The sequence below is a fragment of the Microtus oregoni genome, unplaced genomic scaffold (assembly GCF_018167655.1).
Source record: "Microtus oregoni isolate MIOR12 unplaced genomic scaffold, Mior012 000061F_ref0000440, whole genome shotgun sequence".
Taxonomy (NCBI): domain Eukaryota; kingdom Metazoa; phylum Chordata; class Mammalia; order Rodentia; family Cricetidae; genus Microtus; species Microtus oregoni.
The window spans coordinates 1,491,021-1,510,614 of record NW_024543871.1 but is presented as its reverse complement, the minus strand read 5'-3'; the positions used below and the strand labels follow the sequence as shown (position 1 = coordinate 1,510,614).

The window sequence follows — 19,594 nt, the reverse complement described above, 5'->3', positions numbered from 1 at the left end:
TTCTTAACAGTTTTGATAGCTATTTGTTTTTCAAAATTTAATTGCTGTCACCTGTTTTTTTATTTTGTTGTATTTTAAGATTTAATTTAATATATATGGGTATTTTGTCTTCTTGATTACCTGTGTACCACATGTCTACAGTGTCCTTCGAGGCCAGAAACAGGCATTAGATCCTCTTGGAGCTGGAGTTGTAGACAGTTGTGAGCTGCCTTGTGAGTGCTGAAATTGGAACCTGGATCCTCTGCAAGAACAAGCGCTCTTTACCACTGAACCATCTCTCCAGCCCTGTTTGGATTTTTTGAGATAGGGACTCCCTCTAACCAGGATGACATAGAACTCATAGCCCACTATGATCTTGAACTCGTGATTATCTTTTTGCTTCAGTGTAAGATGACAGGCATGAGCACCACATCTGACTTGCCCCATTGATGACTTTTAGGATCGTACTCTGTTACATATTTCTCCTTGGATTTTTTTGTTTGTTTTTGGAGACAGGGTTTCTCTGTGTAGCCTTGACTGTCCTGGAGTTTACTCTTGTAGACCAGGTTGGTCTCCAACTCACAGAGATCTGCCTAATTCTGCCTTCTGAGTGCTGGGATCAAAGGGGTGCTCCACCACTGCCTGGCCTACTTCTCCCATCTTTTAATGAATCATTAGTAGTCACTGATCATTTTTAAAATGTGCAATCACAAAATGAAGGCCCTTGATAATTTTTGATCTTATTAAAGCACTGTTTGCTACATGCTGTTGTGTGACAAAACTTTTCTGGGAGCGCCACAATACACAGGTCTACTCACCCCAGATAAGGAATCCATGATAGAAAAAAGTATGAATACCATAAAAGTCCAGCTTGATGAGCCAGTGAGTTTTATTGGGGTTACTTACAGGAGCAAAAATGTCTCATATCACCAAAGCCCAGCCCAGCATGGGTGACAGACAACTCACAAAGCTGGGAGCCCGGAGCACACTTCACAGCGTGCAGAGTCCTTACCAGAAACCTCTATTGGTTTAAATCCCAGCTGATCCAGTCTCAGAGTCTTTGCATCCCAGCTTCCCTGTCTTAGACTCAGCTTTTATTGTACACTTTGTCAGGGAGGGTCCTAGTAAATTGGGTCAGTTTCAGGGACTTCCAGAAGCTATTTTGAGTTGTTTACCTTTCTGCTTAAAGGAGCTTCCTGCAGGATGGATTGGGGGAAATTTACACAACAATGTAAAAAGGATTAAACAAAAACAATCTTAAAGTTTCATTTTATGGTTTATCTCCTTCCTGCAAATTCTTAGTACTTTGTTCTGTATCTTACCCTTTTTAAATAAAAGATATTTTGCCATTGTTCTTTAGTTCTCAGTAGTCCTCATTGTTCGCTATGTTCAGCGAGTCCGGTTTTATCCTAGGCTTTTTCAGACCCAGGCCAGCTGGCCTTGGTGAGTTCCTGATAGAACATCCCCATTGTCTCAGTGTGTGGGTGTACCCCTCGCGGTCCTGAGTTCCTTGCTCGTGCTCTCTCTCCTTCTCCTCCTGATTTGGACCTTGAGATTTCTGTCCAGTGCTCCAATGTGGATCTCTGTCTCTGTCTCCTAGGCAGTTTGGATGCTCACCTTACTAGACCTGGATGGAGGTGGGTGGTCCTTGGACTTCCCACAGGGCAGGGAACCCTGATTGCTCTTTGGGCTGACGAGGGAGGGGGACTTGATTGGGGGAGGGGGAGGGAAATGGGAGGCGGTGTCGGGGAAGAGACAGAAATCTTTAATAAACAAACGGGAAAAAAAGGTATTTTGCATTTTATTGCTGTATATTGCTAAACTTTTACAGTGTTATTTCTCTCTCTCTTTCTCTCTCTCTCTCTTTTTTTTGAGGCAGAATCTTACTCTGTATAGCCCAAGCTGTACTCATACTCAGACTTGAGATTTTTCTGCCTCAGGCTCCTGAGTGCTGGCCTTCAAGTATTTGTTACCATACCTAGTTTCTTCTCTTTTTCTAATTTTTTTGAGACAGGGTCACATTGTATAGCCTTTGGTAGCCTGGAACTTACTATAATAGATCAGGCTGTTGGTGAGCTCCTAGAGATCTACATGCCTCTGCCTCTTACATACTTGTCCCCTTACTCCACATCCACACCAGCATGAGCTAGCTGTCACTTGTTTTATTGAACTTAGCTATATGATATGTGTCACCACAACCTGGTGTCTTTTTCAAAAATTTTAATTACCACAATCAGGTCTTTTTAAAAAAACTTTAATTTTTAATTTGTTTATGCCTCTATGTATGATGGCGTAGGAGGAGGAACATGTCACAGAATGCTTGTAGAGGTCAGAGGCTAACTTTTTGTTCATCAGTGGAAGTCATGGCCATAGGCTTGAGCCACCTCACCAGCCAATTGTTTTCCTTTCTTTAAATATAAAAGTTTGAAAAATAATACCTAACTTAGACAGCCTATGGCAAGAGTTGAGCGCCGTGGTGGGAATTCTTTATCTTTCATACTGACTTTGTTTATGAAGCACATTTCATTCTCTGTGTATATATTATTTTCAAGGAAGTGGTTTGAGTGGGTTATTTTGTGCTTTTAATTTGATATTTGGGTTTGGGAGGATAGGGGCTAGGATTTGGAGGAATAGGGGTTAAAAGCTTGCTAAATGTTTGTATTTTATGCCTGACTACCTTCAAAGACCCTGTGTTTACACCCTCATCTTTTAGATTGCTAGGTTGTGAACCTGGAACCTCATGAATACTAAGCAAACAATCTACCACTGAGTTTTACTACTCTAGCCCACTTGAAACTTACTCTACCACCTTTTAGCTAATCATACATGAGACTGCATGTAAAGCTCAGCTTCGTTTTTCTGTTTCTGATTATTCTCATAAGTGCTCTATCCTTTTCGCTCTGGGTGGTTGAGATGATTCTGCCCTGGAGACTTCTTCATGTCTCTCTCCTAAAGACTGTGGTAGGGAGTCTTATTTCTGATTATTCTTGTAACAACACTTAGCTCACACTAAAGTTTTTTGATCACGTCACTTCTAATATGCAGGATGTATCTCTCTTGTTGCAATCTCTGTCAAATAAACACATACACATACTTTGAAACTCAAATTATTAAATAACTTACGACTCTGTGATCACTCTGTGAGAAGTAAAGTCAAGGAGCCAGGTATACACTTCAAAAGAAAGTTATTGATTTAGTTGCGGGTCAGTGGAGTGTGATGGATGGCAGCATTAGGCAAGTCCGTGGTAGTGAAAGGAGTAACCTGATTTTGAAGAAGCAGTACCCAGTTGAATAGTAACAGAAAATGGTTTCTTATGTGAGAGTATAAATAAAGGTGTCAAGAACTGGTTTATGAGATAAAGGAGAACACAAAAGGAAGTGGAATAAATAAGTATCAGAAGTAGGGAAAGTAGAAAAGATGAAGTGTATATTATGTCATATTGACAACCTAAGCAGGGAATGAGAAATGCTTGAGAAAATGAGTCAGTCATTCATAAAGAGCTTAAATACAGTAAGAAGTATTATAAAGGAAGAAGGAGGACACCCACCCCATCTAGGACCAGTGTGAATAGAGGAGCACAGGAAAGAAGCAAGGGCACCCTTAAGCATTTGTGACCTAACCCTAGGTTTACATGGACTGTACCGAGTCGTTCTCAGGGAAGACTCAGCTTTCCTGTTTCTCCTTAGCTGTTAAATCTGATGGGTCTACCCTCTCCTTCTGAGGCTTACTGATTTCCCTCTGGTGGAATAAGTAGGTTCCTTTTTAAACTGTTTTGTTGTTGTTTTTGAGACAGGATTTCTGTGTGGCTCTGGCTATCCTGGAATTTTCTTTGTAGACCAGGCTGGCCTTTAACTCAAAAGATCTGCTTGCCTCTGCCTCCCAAATGGTGGAATTTAAAGATGTGCACCAACACTGCCTGGCAGTTTCTTCTTCTTTTTTTTTTCTTGATTACTGGACTTGAATTCTACCAATATGACGTTTAGCTACATATTTACAAAATTCCCTTCAGACCAATAGAACTTGGGCCCTCCAAGTCCCTTTTAATATGGGATTTTGTCTTGTGTTATAGTGAGAAAGGAATCTTGGTGTACTCTTGAGCATTACCAATTATGGAGTAACATCAGAGTTACCGTACCTGATGTTTTAAACTTGAAAGGCTTTTGATTTGATACACATAGTAAGAAACACAGAATCTGAACTTGTCCTCTTAAGATTTGAGGATAAATTCAAGTACTCTAATGAAGGAAAAATGCGTTCTTTTTGTTGTTCAAAGTATGAACTCTTGGGCCTCAAACTGGGTAGGCAGGTGTTCAACCACTAAGCCCAATTTGCAGCCCCTATATTGAAACGTTTTGTAAATTGAAACACTGGAGAAAATTTCATGGTATTTATATCATACTAATTTTAATCCTCCTACCAATAATTTCTACTTTATTATATTCAGGAAAATCCAAGGAAGTATAAGTAAGTTTTAATTGAGTTGTAGTAGTCATTTCTGACCCATCTCATACATAAACAACAGCCAAAATTATTTTTAAATTTTAGTGATACTCTGCTTATGAAAACTATTTTCATTTGTAATAAGAGAGCTTTTGTATGTAGTAGTCGCTCTGAATTGGATATCCTCACAGAGTAGAACTTGACTTGATTCCCTTCATCCTTAACTTTTGGTATAACAATTATAAGCATACAAATGTGGACATTTTGAGGTAGTGTAGTACCTTGGTAGTAAAACGGTTTTTTTTACCCACATTAGTTACATTTTCTTGTTTTACTTTGTGTCTATTTTGGAGGGGGTATGTGCTTGTGTGTATATATGTGACTAAGGTTTTTCAGGCTAGCCTCAAACTTCTGATCCACCTGCCTCAGCCTCCTGGGTTAATATCATACTTTTGTTTTTTGAAAAAGGACAAGATTTTCAATGAGCTGATGTAGCATATAGCAAAATAATGACTTCATGTGATTACTGAGACCCTTTCCCCTCCTCTATCCTGTTGTAATGAATTATGTATTCTATCTTACAGGCTGTAGAAAATCTTTGTTCTTACAAAATTTCTGCAAATTTGTATATGCAGCTGAGACAGATCTGTGAAGATCACATCAAAGCACAGATTCATCAATTCAGAGAATATCCTTTTCAAAACAGAATATCTTAAATTTGTTTCTTCTTGAATATCTCCATTGGAAGTAGAATGCCTATGTTTGGTAGACTATTTTTGTTCTGTTATTTCTAAAGGAAAAAAACAAAGTTTTGAAATTTCAGTTTTAATTAGGGTCAAAATCTACATGTGTGGTATTTATTTAAGTAAAAATTTCCTGTTGTTAACCTTTTGTTCTGGCAGATTTCCATTGAGGGAAATCTTAAACAGAAAACATAATGTTCAGTTATGTTTAAGTTTAGATTTAGCAGGCTGGAGAGATGGTTCAGTGGTTAAGAGCACTGGCTGCTCTTCCAGAGGTCTAGTACACACATGGTGGCTCACAACCATCTATAATAAGATCTGGTGCCCTCTTCTGACCTGCAGGCATACATGCAGGCAGAATAGTGTATATGTAATTAACCTTTTTTTTTTCAAAAAAAAAAAGAAACTAGATTTAAAGGCAGGTTAAGTGGGATCTAATTTCCTGCAGTTTAAGAAATAGAATTATGTTCTATAATTTATTTAATTTCATTTGTTCTATGGGTATTATATATTTAAAACAAATAAGACAAAAAATATACATATTGCTTGTATGAAACAGTTTAAAATATCCTTAACATATGTCTCAGGGATTCATTGGATAGTGTTCTTTTTCTAAAAAAGATTGATAAATGCTGGCAAAATCATTGTAGGCAAATGGTAAGTTGTACTACATAATTCATTGCAAACAAGTTCAAGTGCTAGAATGTTTCGATAATTTTGTTGAAGGAATTATCGGGTAGCTGAGTGGTAAAGCACCGGCTTAGCCTAAGTGATACCCTGGCATATATCCTGAGCACTGTATAGTAATAGAAAAAAAGCCTTTAGAGGCAGAAGTGTCAGCACACAATTGGAGTTCCAACACTTGGGAGGCTGAGACAGAAACATTATACATTCTAGGCCAGTCTGGGCTACATGGTAAGACGTTGTTGCAAAAGAAATAGGTGAATAAAAAACTTTTGTAGCCGGGAGGTGCTCCATAATTGTTCTTTTTCTAAATTGGAAGCTGATTTGGGTTAGATTTTTACTTTAAAACTACAAATTACAGGGAAACTAACATTTCAAAATGATTTCCATTCTAGAGTCTTTGTTGTTGTTGATAGCAGTTTTTGTGTTGAGGTTAGGTCTTACTCTGTAACCAGACGAGTTTGAACTCACTGTGTAGCTTATGCCCGTCTCAAATTCATGGCAAATCCCGCTGCCTCAGTGTTTTAAGTGCTGGGAATTAAGTGCATCAGTCATCACACCTGACTTCCATTCTTTTTTTCTGAATTATTGACCTCAAATTATTTCTCATTAAAGTTTCATCTTCCTCTGTTAGTCTTATTGGTAATATCCCCATAGATTATTTGGCTACTTATAAAAGTTGGTATTTTAGTTTATTTAGATGATGCATTTCTTCATCCTCCCTAGTCTGGTATTATTCTATTAATGTAAATAGAAGTCTTTAAGTTCACTTCCTACCCCCCTGAATGCCATGGGTATAGTTAAGACCGTTTTACCTCCCAGCACTGCTGCTAAGGAAGAACTAACTGTACTTTGGATTCCTTTTTTTTCTGAGATAGACTCTCACTGTGTAGCCCATGCTGCCCTGAAACTCAAGATCTTTCTGCCTTAGCCTCTTGAGGGCTGGATTTGTAGGCATGCACCCCAGTACTACCTCTTGTTTCCCTTTTCAGTTACTTCTTAAGTAGCAAAGATATCAGAGGGCCATCTTAATTCTCTGTTGTCTAGATTAATACCATAGTTTAAAGATAAGTATATAAGGTATGTTCAGCTAGATGTATTTATTTGAATGATGCTAATAGTCTGTTTAGTATAAAAATCTTTCAATTCTCATTAAGAGCTACAGTTTCAAAATTTCAAAAATTGCTTGATTTTTTTTTGACAGATAATGATCAGGAGCATTTTTTTGTTTCTGGATAGAACTTATGTTCTTCAGAATTCCATGCTACCCTCCATTTGGTAAGGATGCCAGAGAATTACTATGAAAAAAAATTTGTTATATATCATATAACATTATTATAACGAAAGAGATTAAGATGTATTCAGAATATTCTCCTAAAATTTCTCATTTGAGTTTTAGCTTTTTTTGCCTGTTTTAATATGGTAGAAAGCTAACTTTCAGTATAGTGTATGAAGAAATTTCTATGTAAAGTATGAAGATTAAAGTTTACTATAGAATTTCTGTGCCCAAATCTTGTTATTGCTGATTATTTAAGGTTTCTTTTTACTTGTGACTATATACTGAAAAGTGTGTTTGTTCGTGAAAATAAAATAACAGAATGAATTGGTCCCTCCTCAGGTGTTTAGCATATACCTACAGTAATGATTGAAATTCACTGACTTTCAGGTTCTTAAGCCACGTACTAAATGACCAAATAAATTACTCAAATCCAGTAAGTGAAAATTATTTTATGTCTTTGAACTAGTTTTATCTTTGATTTGACTGAGAAAAGGTAGCCACCAGAAGAAATAAGACACTAAGAAAAGTTATAGAGGAAGCCAGGAATTCAGTTTCAGTTCCCATTAAAGACAAAATGAGCTTCCTGTATGCTTTCATAATGTTACTCAAAATTAAATATGGATTTTATTCTTTTATAATCACTGCTTCGAAGTTTGGGGCTCCAGTTAACATGAGATAAGTTAACTAAGCCTGTTCAGACATTGTATTGCCAGTTTAGATGATTTTTTTTTCTTTTAATTTTAGGGACATGGGATTAGAGTTATTTTGGGCTCATATTATAAGTGATCAAAAAGTTCAAACAAAAACAATTGATGGCATCCTTCTCTTGATTGAGAGAGAGCGGAATGGTGAAGCAATCGATAGAAGTTTACTTCGAAGCCTTTTAAGTATGCTGTCTGATTTGCAAGTAAGTTACACCTAGCACTCACCTGTGCTGCCTATGAATCTGATTCCTATTCCTAGTTTGATGTTTGAAATCCACGGTCAGAGTGCTGTTCAGATAGAGTTCAGATGGGATGGAAGACATTCAGTACATATTTAATGACTAAACAAATACTTTTGGTTTTTTCGCTCCTAGATTTACCAAGACTCTTTTGAACAACGATTTTTAGAAGAAACTAACCGGCTTTATGCAGCTGAAGGTCAAAAGTTAATGCAAGAAAGAGAGGTATTTAAAAATCATGATTAATAAATCCACCACCTCTTACATTAGATATTACATTGTAGAACACAAACTTCCCTTTGTATTTATATTCCCAACATTGTAATGCTCTTCTCTCACTTAGGTGCTCCTTTCTTTTCTCTCTTCTTAAAGGCCAGAATTCTGGATCATAAACTCTACCTCTAATTTTACATATGATTCTACCCTGTCACATTTGACGGGGCTGATCCCCGGATCTTGTGGACTTGACATTTTCTGAGTGATTTAAGGGGAGGAAAACAATAATAGAAAAAACTATCTTTGTAGGTTCCTGAGTATCTTCATCATATTAATAAACGCCTAGAAGAAGAAGCAGACAGACTTATTACTTACTTAGATCAAACCACCCAGTAAGTATTACATGCTTAGTCTTAAAACTGTTGGTAAAGCAATTTAAGCATCTTAAACATGTTAGTAACAATTTTCAGGTCTGACTTTGTCTTTAACAATTGTTTTCATAATGCAAACTTCAAGTTATTATCTACCTTAACTAATTAGACTTAATCAAGGTTTTGATTATTGTTTGGATGTGTTAAGTATGTAATTTCAAAATAGGGTTAATCTTTAAAATTTTTGGTGTTTTCGATGCAGAGTTTCACTAAAACCCAGGCTGCCCTGGAACTCACAGTCCTCCATGCCAGCTCCTAAGTTCTGGGATTACAGGCATGCACCACCATGCCCGACTTTTAAAATCTTTTTAGTGATTAAAATTCAGTAAGTGGGTGTTCAGAGAGAAACTGCTTCTGTACTTTTCAGTCTTACTAACCAAGTAGTTCCATTAAGCAGCATAAATAACTGTTTTTACCATTGTAAAAAGCTGTGAAACTTGGAAAAAGCCAGGCACAGCAAGACCTTGAAAAACATTACTTTGAGCAAATTCTGAAATATGCATTACTTTTCTTCCTCTAGGCATAATGCAAAATAAATCTTCAGCACTATTAAATTGACACATACGATAGAAATGACAAAATTAATGTAAAATGAAATATTTGGTTTTTCTCTAGAAGTTTGAAGTTTCAGAAGAATCCTATCTCAGTAATTCTGTTTTCCTCCTTTTAGGAAGTCACTGATTGCTTCTGTTGAGAAACAACTTCTAGGTGAACATTTAACAGCAATACTTCAGAAAGGTAATTGGCAATTTGTAAAAGATTACTAGGACTGGAGAGATAGCTCAGTGGATAGGGGCATTTGTTGCTTTTGCAAAGGACTCTAGCAGTTCCCAGTACCCACATGGCAGCTTACAACCCTCCAAAATTCTAGTTTTCAGGGAATCCAATACTCTCTCTGTCTTCCGTGCACCAGGGATTCCCACTGCACATGCATTCAGGCAAAACATAAGAAATAACGCATAACCCTAACATATAAAATCTAAATGAAAAAGTAGATAAGGTCACCATCAAGTCTGCTCAGAAAGTTCAAATAAATACTATCCCTAACGTGTGCCACCCTAGTCTTTTTTTTTTTTCTGAGACAGGCTTTCTCTGTGTAGCCCTGTCTGTCCTAGAACTCACTTTGTAGGCCATACTGGCCTCTACCTTAGAGATTCACCTGCCTCTGCCTCCCTAATCTTAATCAGTGGTGGAAGAATGGTCTCAGAGCTGTTTGTCTCAGTTAGCCATTATTAGTAAAAACTGCTTATTAATAACTAAGCATCAGAAGGAAAGGAGAATATTTTGTGAATTGTTTTTTGTATAGCAGTTTTAAGTTTTTAGTGCTCAAAATCATTTTATTAAAACAGTTGACCAAAAGTTTATCAAAGAATTTTGAATTTAATGAAGAAAAACCTAAAACTTGATAAGCATGTAATTCATTTCTGAAGATTGATGAGTCTTTCCCCTGTTCATTGTCCTAAACTTTCTGTTGTTGCCAGTTTCCTGACTGAAAGTGGAACTGAGAAGAGAGTTCTGCTAACACCAGTCAAGAAATTGAGCTGGGTGGAGTGAGTCAGTGATAAAACATTTTAGTGTATATGAGTTGCCCTGAGTTCATCCAAAGTACTGCAAAGCAAAAAGAGAAACATTGGCAATTTGGACATGTAAGAATGCAGTAAAGGAAGGTATTCCTTGCATTTCAAACTCTGTTTGTATGTGTGTGTGTGTGTGTGTGTGTGGTATTTCTTAGCATTGTAGAGCGAAGAACTTCTAAAGCTTAGTGTTCTTACAGGAATACTTAATATAGTTTAGACCAGTATATCATAATAGTAATTTCAACTTACATTTCATTAAAATGCATGACAATTTTATTCACTTATTGATTCTTTTATTTTAATGCCAAAATGTTTCAAACCAGGTTTAAATAACCTTCTTGATGAAAATCGAATTCAAGATCTGTCTCTTCTGTATCAGCTCTTCAGTAGAGTTCGAGGTGGAGTTCAGGTTCTCTTACAGCAGTGGATTGAGTATATCAAGGTATTAACAGTTTTCTCTTGAATGTTTTGTAATCTATATACCAAGAATATCAGCACTTCTTGTTAAATTCATTTTTAAGGAAAGATTTTTTTTCTTTATTTGTTCGAAGAGGCTCATGAAGGCCACCTCTGTCTGTTATTGGCAGTTGATAGTTTCTTGGAGAGGAAGGGTTTATTTTTTTGATATTTATTGAGCTCTACATTTTTCTCTGTTCCCCTCCCTGCCTCTCCCCTCTCCCCTTCAGTCCTCCCCCAAAGTCCCCATGCTCCCAATTTACTCAGGAGATCTTGTCTTTTTCTACTTCCCATGAAAATTAGATCTATGTAAGTCTCTCTTAGTGTCCTCATTGTTGTCTAAGTTCTCTGGTATTGTGGTTTGTAGGCTGGATTTTTTTGCTTTATGTTTAAAAATCACCTATGAGTGAATACATGTGATAATTGTCTTTCTGTGTCTGGGTTATCTCACTCAAAATAATGTTTTCTAGCCCCATCCATTTGTCTGCAAAATTCAAGCTGTTGTTATTTTTTTCTGCTGTGTAGTACTCCATTGTGTAAATATGCCACTTTTTTCTTATTCATTCTTCGGTCAAGGGGCATTTAGGTTGTTTCCTCTGGCCATGACAAACAAAGCTGCTATGAACATAGTTGAGCACATGTCCTTGTGGCACGATTGAGCATACTTTGGATATATACCCAAAAGTGGTATTACTGGGTCTTGAGGAAGGTTGTTTCCTAATTTTCTGAGACATCACCACACTGACATCCAAAGGGGTTGTACTAGCTTGCATTTTCACCAGCAAGCAGAAGTGTTCCCTTTTCCCCACAACCTCTCCAGCATAAGTTGTCATAAGTGTTTTTGATCTTGGCCATTCTTACAGGTATAAGATGGAATCTCAGAGTTGTTTTGATTTGCGTTTCTCTCATGACTAAGGATGTTGAACATTTCCTTAAGTGTCTTTCAGCCATTTTAGATTCCTCTGTTGAGAGTTCTCTGTTTAGGTCTGTACTCCATTTTTTATTGGATTATGTGTTTTTTTGATGACCAATTTCTTAAGTTCTTTGTATATTTTGGAGATCTGCCCTCTGATATTAGTTGGTGAAGATCTTTTCCAATTCTGTAGGCTGTAGTTTTGACTCATTGACTGTGTCCTTTGCTTTACAGAAGCTTTTCAGTTTCAGGAGGTCCCATTTATTAATTGTTTCTCTCAATGTCTGTGCTGCTGGGGTTATATTTAGGAAGTGGTTCCCTGTGCCAATGTGTTTAAGTGTACTTTCCACTTTCTCTTCTGTAAGGTTCAGTGTGGCTGGCTTTATGTTGAGGTCTTTGATCCATTTGGACTTGAGTTTTGTACATGGTGATAGATAAGGGTCTATTTTCATTCTTCTACATGTTGATATCCAGTTATGCCAGCACCACTTGTTAAATATGCTTTCTTTTTTCCATTTGATATTTTTTGCTTCTTTATCAAAGATCAGGTGTTCGAAGGTGTGTGGATTGATATCCAGGTCTTCTATTCAGTTTTAAGGAAGGAATTTTAAAAAATAAAATATTTGAAATATCAGCTTGAGAATGTAGCTGTGTGACATATCAGCAATAAAATTTGAGTGATATTGTTTGGGATTTCTAGCTCTATGACTTAAATCAGTGAATATGGGAAATTAAAGGATTGTTAGCATTCTGCAGTCATTTGGTTAGAATAAAGTCTAGGGCCTAACAAGTTTGAACCACACATCTCTCTTCCCTCCCTTCCTCATCACATTCCTATTTTTAAAAGCACAGATCTGACTTCCTTAACAATAAGAAAAAGCTTCTAGAGTCTAGTGATGACACCCCATTAGGATATCATGTGTACCCAAGGTTATTCAGTTTTGTGTTTATGAGTGAGTATTGCCTGTTTAGGTGTTTTTCCTTCAAAGACAGCTGTACCTTTTTAAGATTGTTAAATACATGTGCCAACTTAGAATATGATTTGGTGATTATTCTCATTATTCCATTTTCATTTTCAGGCTTTTGGAAGTACTATTGTTATTAATCCTGAAAAAGATAAAACCATGGTTCAAGAATTGTTGGACTTTAAAGATAAAGTTGACCATATAATTGATACCTGCTTTCTGAAAAATGAGAAATTTATCAATGCTATGAAAGAAGCATTTGAAACATTCATTAATAAAAGACCAAATAAACCAGCCGAACTGATAGGTATGTTTCACAATCTTAGAACATTTATTCTGAGGTAAAACCATATTATACCTATATCTTACATGTTTGATGTTGCTTAGGTAGTAATGCCAAGTCTGAAATTGTCTCTAAGGACATGGGTGTAAGATATAAATTCCTTCAAGCTAAATAGATTCTCAAAGCCTTCGTGTTCTATCTTTGTGAGATAGAACATTGGACCCTGTCTACTTTTAGTGAGCAAGCTTGATTCTGTGCTTTCCAAGCCTAAGGTGATTTATAAATGGGGCAGAGTACTATTTTCTAAAGGTCTCTAGTTACAGCTATAGGAAAAGGGCCGCTTGAAATTTAAGTAATGTTTAAGAATGCTGACCATTTGTAAAATTTCTATTTTTCTTCTCTCTCTCTCTCTCTCTCCTCTGCCTTCTCTGCCTCTTCCTCTCTCTTCTCTTCTCTCTTCTCTCTTCTCTCTTCTCTCTTCTCTGAAGTACTAGGGTTTGAACCCAGAGTCCTGTACATGATAGGCAAGTACTCTACCACAGAGCTACATATGTAGTCCTTCAATACCCCATTTTGATATCATTATACCAGAAAGTATACTCTGTCTGTAGTCAGACTTAATGCTATTAGATTGTGGTATTTATTAGCCCCATGATATTAATAGTTAACTTGATATCCCTTATGTAGGAGACTTATATAATGCATGTACATATTGCTGAAGAGTATTTTATAGTCCTATTTGGTATTGTAGTGGTCAGCACCTTTTAGACACCCATGGTCACCAAACAGCAATGTTGTTTTTCCATTTTAGCTAAGTATGTAGATTCAAAACTTCGAGCTGGCAATAAAGAAGCTACAGATGAAGAGCTTGAGAAAATGCTGGATAAAATAATGATTATATTTAGATTTATCTATGGTAAGTGTTGGTTATTACTGCTTTCATGTTTTTCTTTTAAAACAAAGCTCTCTGAGCTACATAGTGGTAGATACCTGTAGTCTAGAATTCAGAAAGCTGAGGCAGCATTGATATATAGATTACATAGTGAGAATCAGGGCAGCTGGGCAACATAGCAAGGCCTTGTCTCAAAACAAATGAAAAACAAAATAAATAAAGCATTCCTAGAGGATCTAGAAACATTTATATAACCTGGAGAGATTGTTAGGGGCTGGAGGTTGCATTTTATTCATTGCATATCTTTAATTCCTTAAGAAGAGTTGAGGAAGCTGGACAGTGATGACACAAGCCTCTAATCTCAGCTCACTGGAGGCAGAGGCGTGCAGATCTCTTGAGTTCGAGGCCAGTCTGATCTATAGAGCGAGTTCCAGGAAAGCCATGTTACATGGAGAAACCCTGTCTCGAAAAACTGAGGAAAAAAAATAGTTGAAAAATGTGACTAAATTGCCTTGTGCTTTGACCTTTGCACTATTAAAAAGCTGGGATTTTACTGCTTGTTTTAAATCTCTTTAATTTTGGTGCTAACCATTACCAGTGTACTATGGTTTATTTTCTGAAGAAAAGTTAATATTTTTATTAATAGTTTTACATTTAATAACTTTTGAAATGCCTGGCATAGACCTCCATTGTTCTTAAGTTTAATAAACTTGAATGAAATGTATAAAGTAAAATAACTCGAGGTGCTGTGATTAAGCTTTTTGAAGCCCATTTGTTAAACTTTATTTGGCTTATCATGAGTGTTATGTTTTTTATTTAATATAGGCAAAGATGTTTTTGAGGCCTTCTATAAGAAAGATTTAGCCAAACGCCTATTAGTTGGCAAGAGTGCATCTGTAGATGCTGAAAAATCAATGCTGTCTAAACTGAAACATGGTATGTTTGCCATTCTCTTTCCTTTTTTATTATTTCAATTTTTCCTTTCTTTAATATTTGAGGGAAATGCTGAATTAATTGTATTATTTTCATTGATTGCTTTTTTGTTAATCAATTTATATACACATGATGAAAACATAAACTAAGGGGGTGGGGGGAGGGTGGCTCAGTGGGTAAGAGTGCTTTCTGCACAAGCATGAGGACCTGAGTTTAAATCCCAGCAAGCCGGGTGGTGGTGGCGCACACCTTTAATCCCAGCACTCAGGAGGCAGAGGCAGGTGGATCTCGGAGTTTGAGAGAGTAGCTTGGTCTATAAGAGCTTGTTCCAAGGCAGCTAGGACTATATTACACAGAGAAACCCTGTCTTGAGAAATAAATAAATAATTCCCCAGCACCCAGATAAAAAGGCCATGTGTATATGTGTAACCCCTGTGACTAGGCGTTAGGTGAAAATGGGAGACGAGGATCGCTGGGGCTTCTTGGACACCAACCTAGCTCCTAGATAACAATGAGAGATTCCGTTTCAAAGGAATAAGGCAGAGTGTGGTATAGCAGGACAGCCAGTCCTCTGATTTCTACATGCATGAATGGGTGCCTGCGCCTGTACACACATCCCTGACCTCACACACAACACAAACCCATAAATTTCAAAGGAGCTTATGAGGATCCTAGCCTCTTGTTAATGTCCAAAATTGTTGACTTTTTTTTAAAGATAAAGAATTATTCTTCTGTATGTGTGTATAAAATGTTCCTGAAATACCTGAAAGTGGATAAGGTTGCTTGCTATAGGATTAAAGAGTTTGCCTCTGAATTAGGGCACCAGCTGGGGGTAAGAATTTCTTTTCATTCTTACCAAAAGTTACAGGTCATATTTTATGCCCAAGTAAGATTTGCATTTTATTTTCAAATTCTTTGCTTGTACTACCCTGAAATATTATAACTATACAAACATCTTCAATAGAATGTGGAGCTGCATTCACCAGCAAGCTTGAAGGGATGTTTAAAGACATGGAACTTTCAAAAGACATCATGATTCAGTTCAAACAGGTAAACGTGAGTTAAAATCTTAATTCCTTGAACTTAAGGATATTTGAGTTTAGTTTTTGTGGCACTCCATATTGAAGAGGATAAATAGAAACATATATTTTTTTACAAATAACTTCATAGCAGCTTAACAGTACAGTAGAGGAAAAAGATCATCAAAAAATGTAAGTATGTTTGACCTAAGTCAGGATTTAATCTTCTTAAATATCTAGAGTGCCAGGCAGTAGAGGCACACGCCATTAATTCCAGCTCTAGGGAGGCAGAGGCAGATGGAGCTTTGTGAGTTCAAGGTCAGCCTGGGCTACAGAGAAACCCTGTCTCGAAAAACAAACAAACAAACAAACAAAAAGAATAAAACAAAAGTAAAATAATGTATTAGACTAAAGTTAGCGTAAGAAGAACTATAGCTAGACTATAAGATTGGGCACTTTTTTTGATGTCTAATCAGTTGGAGGATTTACATGTTCAGAGCTTGTAATGGGAGAGAGGCGAGGTGATAAAAGGTGGGGGTGGTATATAATACCTCTGGGGACATTTGGGGTGAGAAGCTGAAGCTATAGTTTTTGAAGACATTGAATTGATAGAAGACTATTTTAAAATATTTTAAGAACATAGCTAGATGTAGTTTTTATAACTGCAGCTTTGGCTGCTTTGAATGCTGAAATAGATATGGGCAATAGAGTGAGACCCTGTCTCAGCAGCAGTAGCAACAACTAGGTAATAGTGATGGCAAATTAGATTTTATACTCTAAGAGTTTTGGAAATGGCTTCTTGATCACTGTATTGAAGGTGGTAAATAAAACTGAAGGACTCAAGAAAATTCAGTCAGTAGGATCATGGATCTTATAGTATCTGCCAAATAGGATTATCTGCCTTGCCTTTCTTCTTCTTCCTTTCCCACTTAATGTTACCACCTTCAAACAGGGAATGGAACAGCTGAAAAACCAGACACTTGGGCTGGCTGGTGGGGTGAGGAGTGGGAGTTGCTGCAAGGTGTTCCAATCCATGTAGGGGTTTCCAAAGGTGGGGACTACAGGTGGCATTGGGGGGAAAAGAATGGAGAAGAGATTCTCTAACAGCCTAGCTATATGTGAGATGTTGAGTTAATAATGCCTAGGATGTTTTCATGGGATTTTTATATGCCAGTATGTCAAAGTAGCCACCTGTATATTTTTCTACTCCATTTTGTGTAAACTTCAAGTCTTAATAGTTAATTGACTTTATTTTCAGGATGGTTAGTATTCACACATTTTTAGAATAAGGAAATTCTTAAATGAATCAAACTGAGCAGTGGTGGCACACGCCTTTAATCCCAGCACTTGGGAGGCAGAGAACTCTGAGTTCAAGGACAACCTGATCTGCATTATGAGTTCCAGGACAAACTTCAAAGCTACAAAGAAACCCTGTCTCAAAAAAACCAAAAAAGGTCAATATTATGGTATGACATGTATACTTCTCGGTACATATGTTGATATCAGTGTATATATTGATCTTTTTATAGTATATGCAGAACCAGAATGTACCTGGCAATATTGAATTAACTGTGAATATCCTGACAATGGGTTACTGGCCAACATATGTACCCATGGAGGTCCATTTGCCACCAGAGGTAAGATTAACTGTTTCAGACCTAAGCTATAGGTATAGAAATCACACTTTTTTTCCTGCTTTTCATTTGAAAATATGTACCTTTTAAAAACTTACATTAGCAAACATATCAACAGAATGAGTGTTAATAATTTATTCTTTTACTTCAATTTCCAAGTTCACTTGAGCACATTGTTTCCAAATTTAGTGCTATTTTCCCCCAATTCATCTATTTCTTAGTTTATGACCCCTTAATCTTCCTGTTAAAAAAATGTTGCCCATATTTCACCTTAAGACAGGACTGGTGAATATGATGGATAATTGAGTTTCCCCTAATGCCTTGGAAACACTCCCACTCAGGACCAAAACCTAGAAGGTTAAATAGAGAAAAATTCTGAGAGTCCTCTATGAAAGTATCTTGGACGCCCAGAGAGTAGATTTCCCTCAATAAGGGAAGAATATGGTGAAGATGAGGAGAAAGGGCAGAACTTGAACTTTAGAAAGGCTCACATTTAACAGATAGTAAGAAGAGGACCTCCAAAAGAAACTTTGGCAGAAGCGGCAGCGAGAGAAGGGAATCAGTAGAATCAATAGAAGCCCAAGTCACCAGACGTGAAGGAATGATTAAATAGAGTAGAAGAGCTAAAAGAGTGTAAAGATTGCTAAGCCCTGTTACATTGGTTGCATTGGGTAGAGTTTTACCTTAAAGTGATTGATACTTACTGGATAATAATGAAAGCTATGAGAAGTTATTTCAGATGGGGTTAAGAGAGGTGAGAGGAAAGTCATTGAAGTTGCCCAGGGGTGAAGACACCTTCTTGCCACCAAAGCTTCAGCTCTGAAGTTCAATCCCCAGGACCTACAAAGTAGAAGAAGGGAACTGACTCCTGAAAGTTGTCTTCTGACCTTCATGATCATGGCAGTAATAAATTTTAAAAAGTACTGAAGGTGGTATTGCAGATGCAGCTTAAAGAAACACTTACTTTTATTTGCTTCAGATGGTAAAGCTTCAGGAAATTTTCAAGACATTTTACTTAGGCAAACACAGTGGCAGGAAACTCCAGTGGCAGTCAACTTTGGGACACTGTGTGCTAAAAGCTGAATTTAAAGAGGTAAGTGGATATTCCCAAAACTTAATTTCTGCCTTCATCTTTAATATGGAAGTCATGTCCTTTGTTTGGAAGGTTCAGGCTGCTGTTTTATAAATGTGACTGTGACACCACATGGCAACAGTGATTTTTTTGTTATAACTTTGTGTGTTTTTTAAAATGATCACCTTAGCCGGGCGGTGGTGGCGCACGCCTTTAATCCCAGCACTTGGGAGGCAGAGGCAGGCGGATCTCTGTGAGTTCAAGACCAGCCTGGTCTATAAGAGCTAGTTCCAGGACAGGCTCCAAAACCACAGAGAAACCCTGTCTCGGAAAACCCAAAAAAAAATTAAATAAAAAAATAAAATGATCACCTTTTCAGCAATTGAGTTGGCTCTTCTCTAAAATTAAAAGCAATAATCTTTCTGTAGCTGTGGATGCAGAGTTCACGTTATCTTGTCAGAAATTATATTACTGGATGCTAGAGAACAGAGTGGGAGATTAAAGCAAACAATGTCCATCTTTAAAAATTCCTACAGCTGTTCATTATTGCTCTTAACCAAGTCACAATCCATTTGAAAGTGGAGCCTAGTGGCACAGGGCTGTAATCTTTGGGAGATAGAAGCAGGAAGATTGAGAATTCAAACACTGTTTGGCTAAAAAGCAATTAAGTCTAGCGTGAGCTACATGAAAGCTTGTCTCACAAATGCATTTAGAATAGCAATTCCTTGCTGCTTCTCATGAATATTTATAATAATACACAGAGGACTGAGTTATTTTCATTACTTTGTTTGGTTTTAATAAAGATTAGAAAAAAAAACTATTAATAGGCAAACTAATCCTTCACCTTGTTTTCTGTGGAATCATACCTAAACCTCAAAGTGCACATTTTATTGCTACCTGAAACAGGGTTTTGGTACTGTTAATCTGTGCTTCTTAACTCACTAATTAAAAATGCTTTTCCTGTTGACTCCCCATGGGTCGCTTTGCCCTTTCTGAAGAGTGGATGGGAGTTGGGTGGGACAAGGTGGGAAGAAATGGGGAGAAGAGGAGGAAGGGAGAACTGTGGTTGGTATATAAACTGAAAAAAAAACTTAAATGAATCTTAAAAATGCTTTTCCTATAAGATTTTTTTGA

The 19,594-nt window shown here is 37.0% G+C and overlaps 1 protein-coding gene across 2 annotated transcripts in view; it reads left to right on the top strand.

The window, feature by feature from the left end:
- Cul4b (cullin 4B) overlaps positions 1–19,594 on the top strand; it is a 44,694-nt gene that overhangs the window by 15,237 nt on the left and 9,863 nt on the right. For both annotated transcript variants that reach the window (XM_041639987.1, XM_041639986.1), the window contains 14 exons: positions 5,005–5,108; positions 5,751–5,820; positions 7,052–7,125; positions 7,871–8,033; positions 8,205–8,294; positions 8,595–8,677; positions 9,387–9,454; positions 10,617–10,735; positions 12,742–12,934; positions 13,722–13,826; positions 14,628–14,738; positions 15,700–15,785; positions 17,284–17,391; positions 18,368–18,481. In XM_041639987.1, the coding sequence (XP_041495921.1) occupies positions 5,005–5,108; positions 5,751–5,820; positions 7,052–7,125; positions 7,871–8,033; positions 8,205–8,294; positions 8,595–8,677; positions 9,387–9,454; positions 10,617–10,735; positions 12,742–12,934; positions 13,722–13,826; positions 14,628–14,738; positions 15,700–15,785; positions 17,284–17,391; positions 18,368–18,481 (1,488 nt within the window). The remainder of the gene's footprint in view (positions 1–5,004; positions 5,109–5,750; positions 5,821–7,051; positions 7,126–7,870; positions 8,034–8,204; positions 8,295–8,594; positions 8,678–9,386; positions 9,455–10,616; positions 10,736–12,741; positions 12,935–13,721; positions 13,827–14,627; positions 14,739–15,699; positions 15,786–17,283; positions 17,392–18,367; positions 18,482–19,594) is intronic.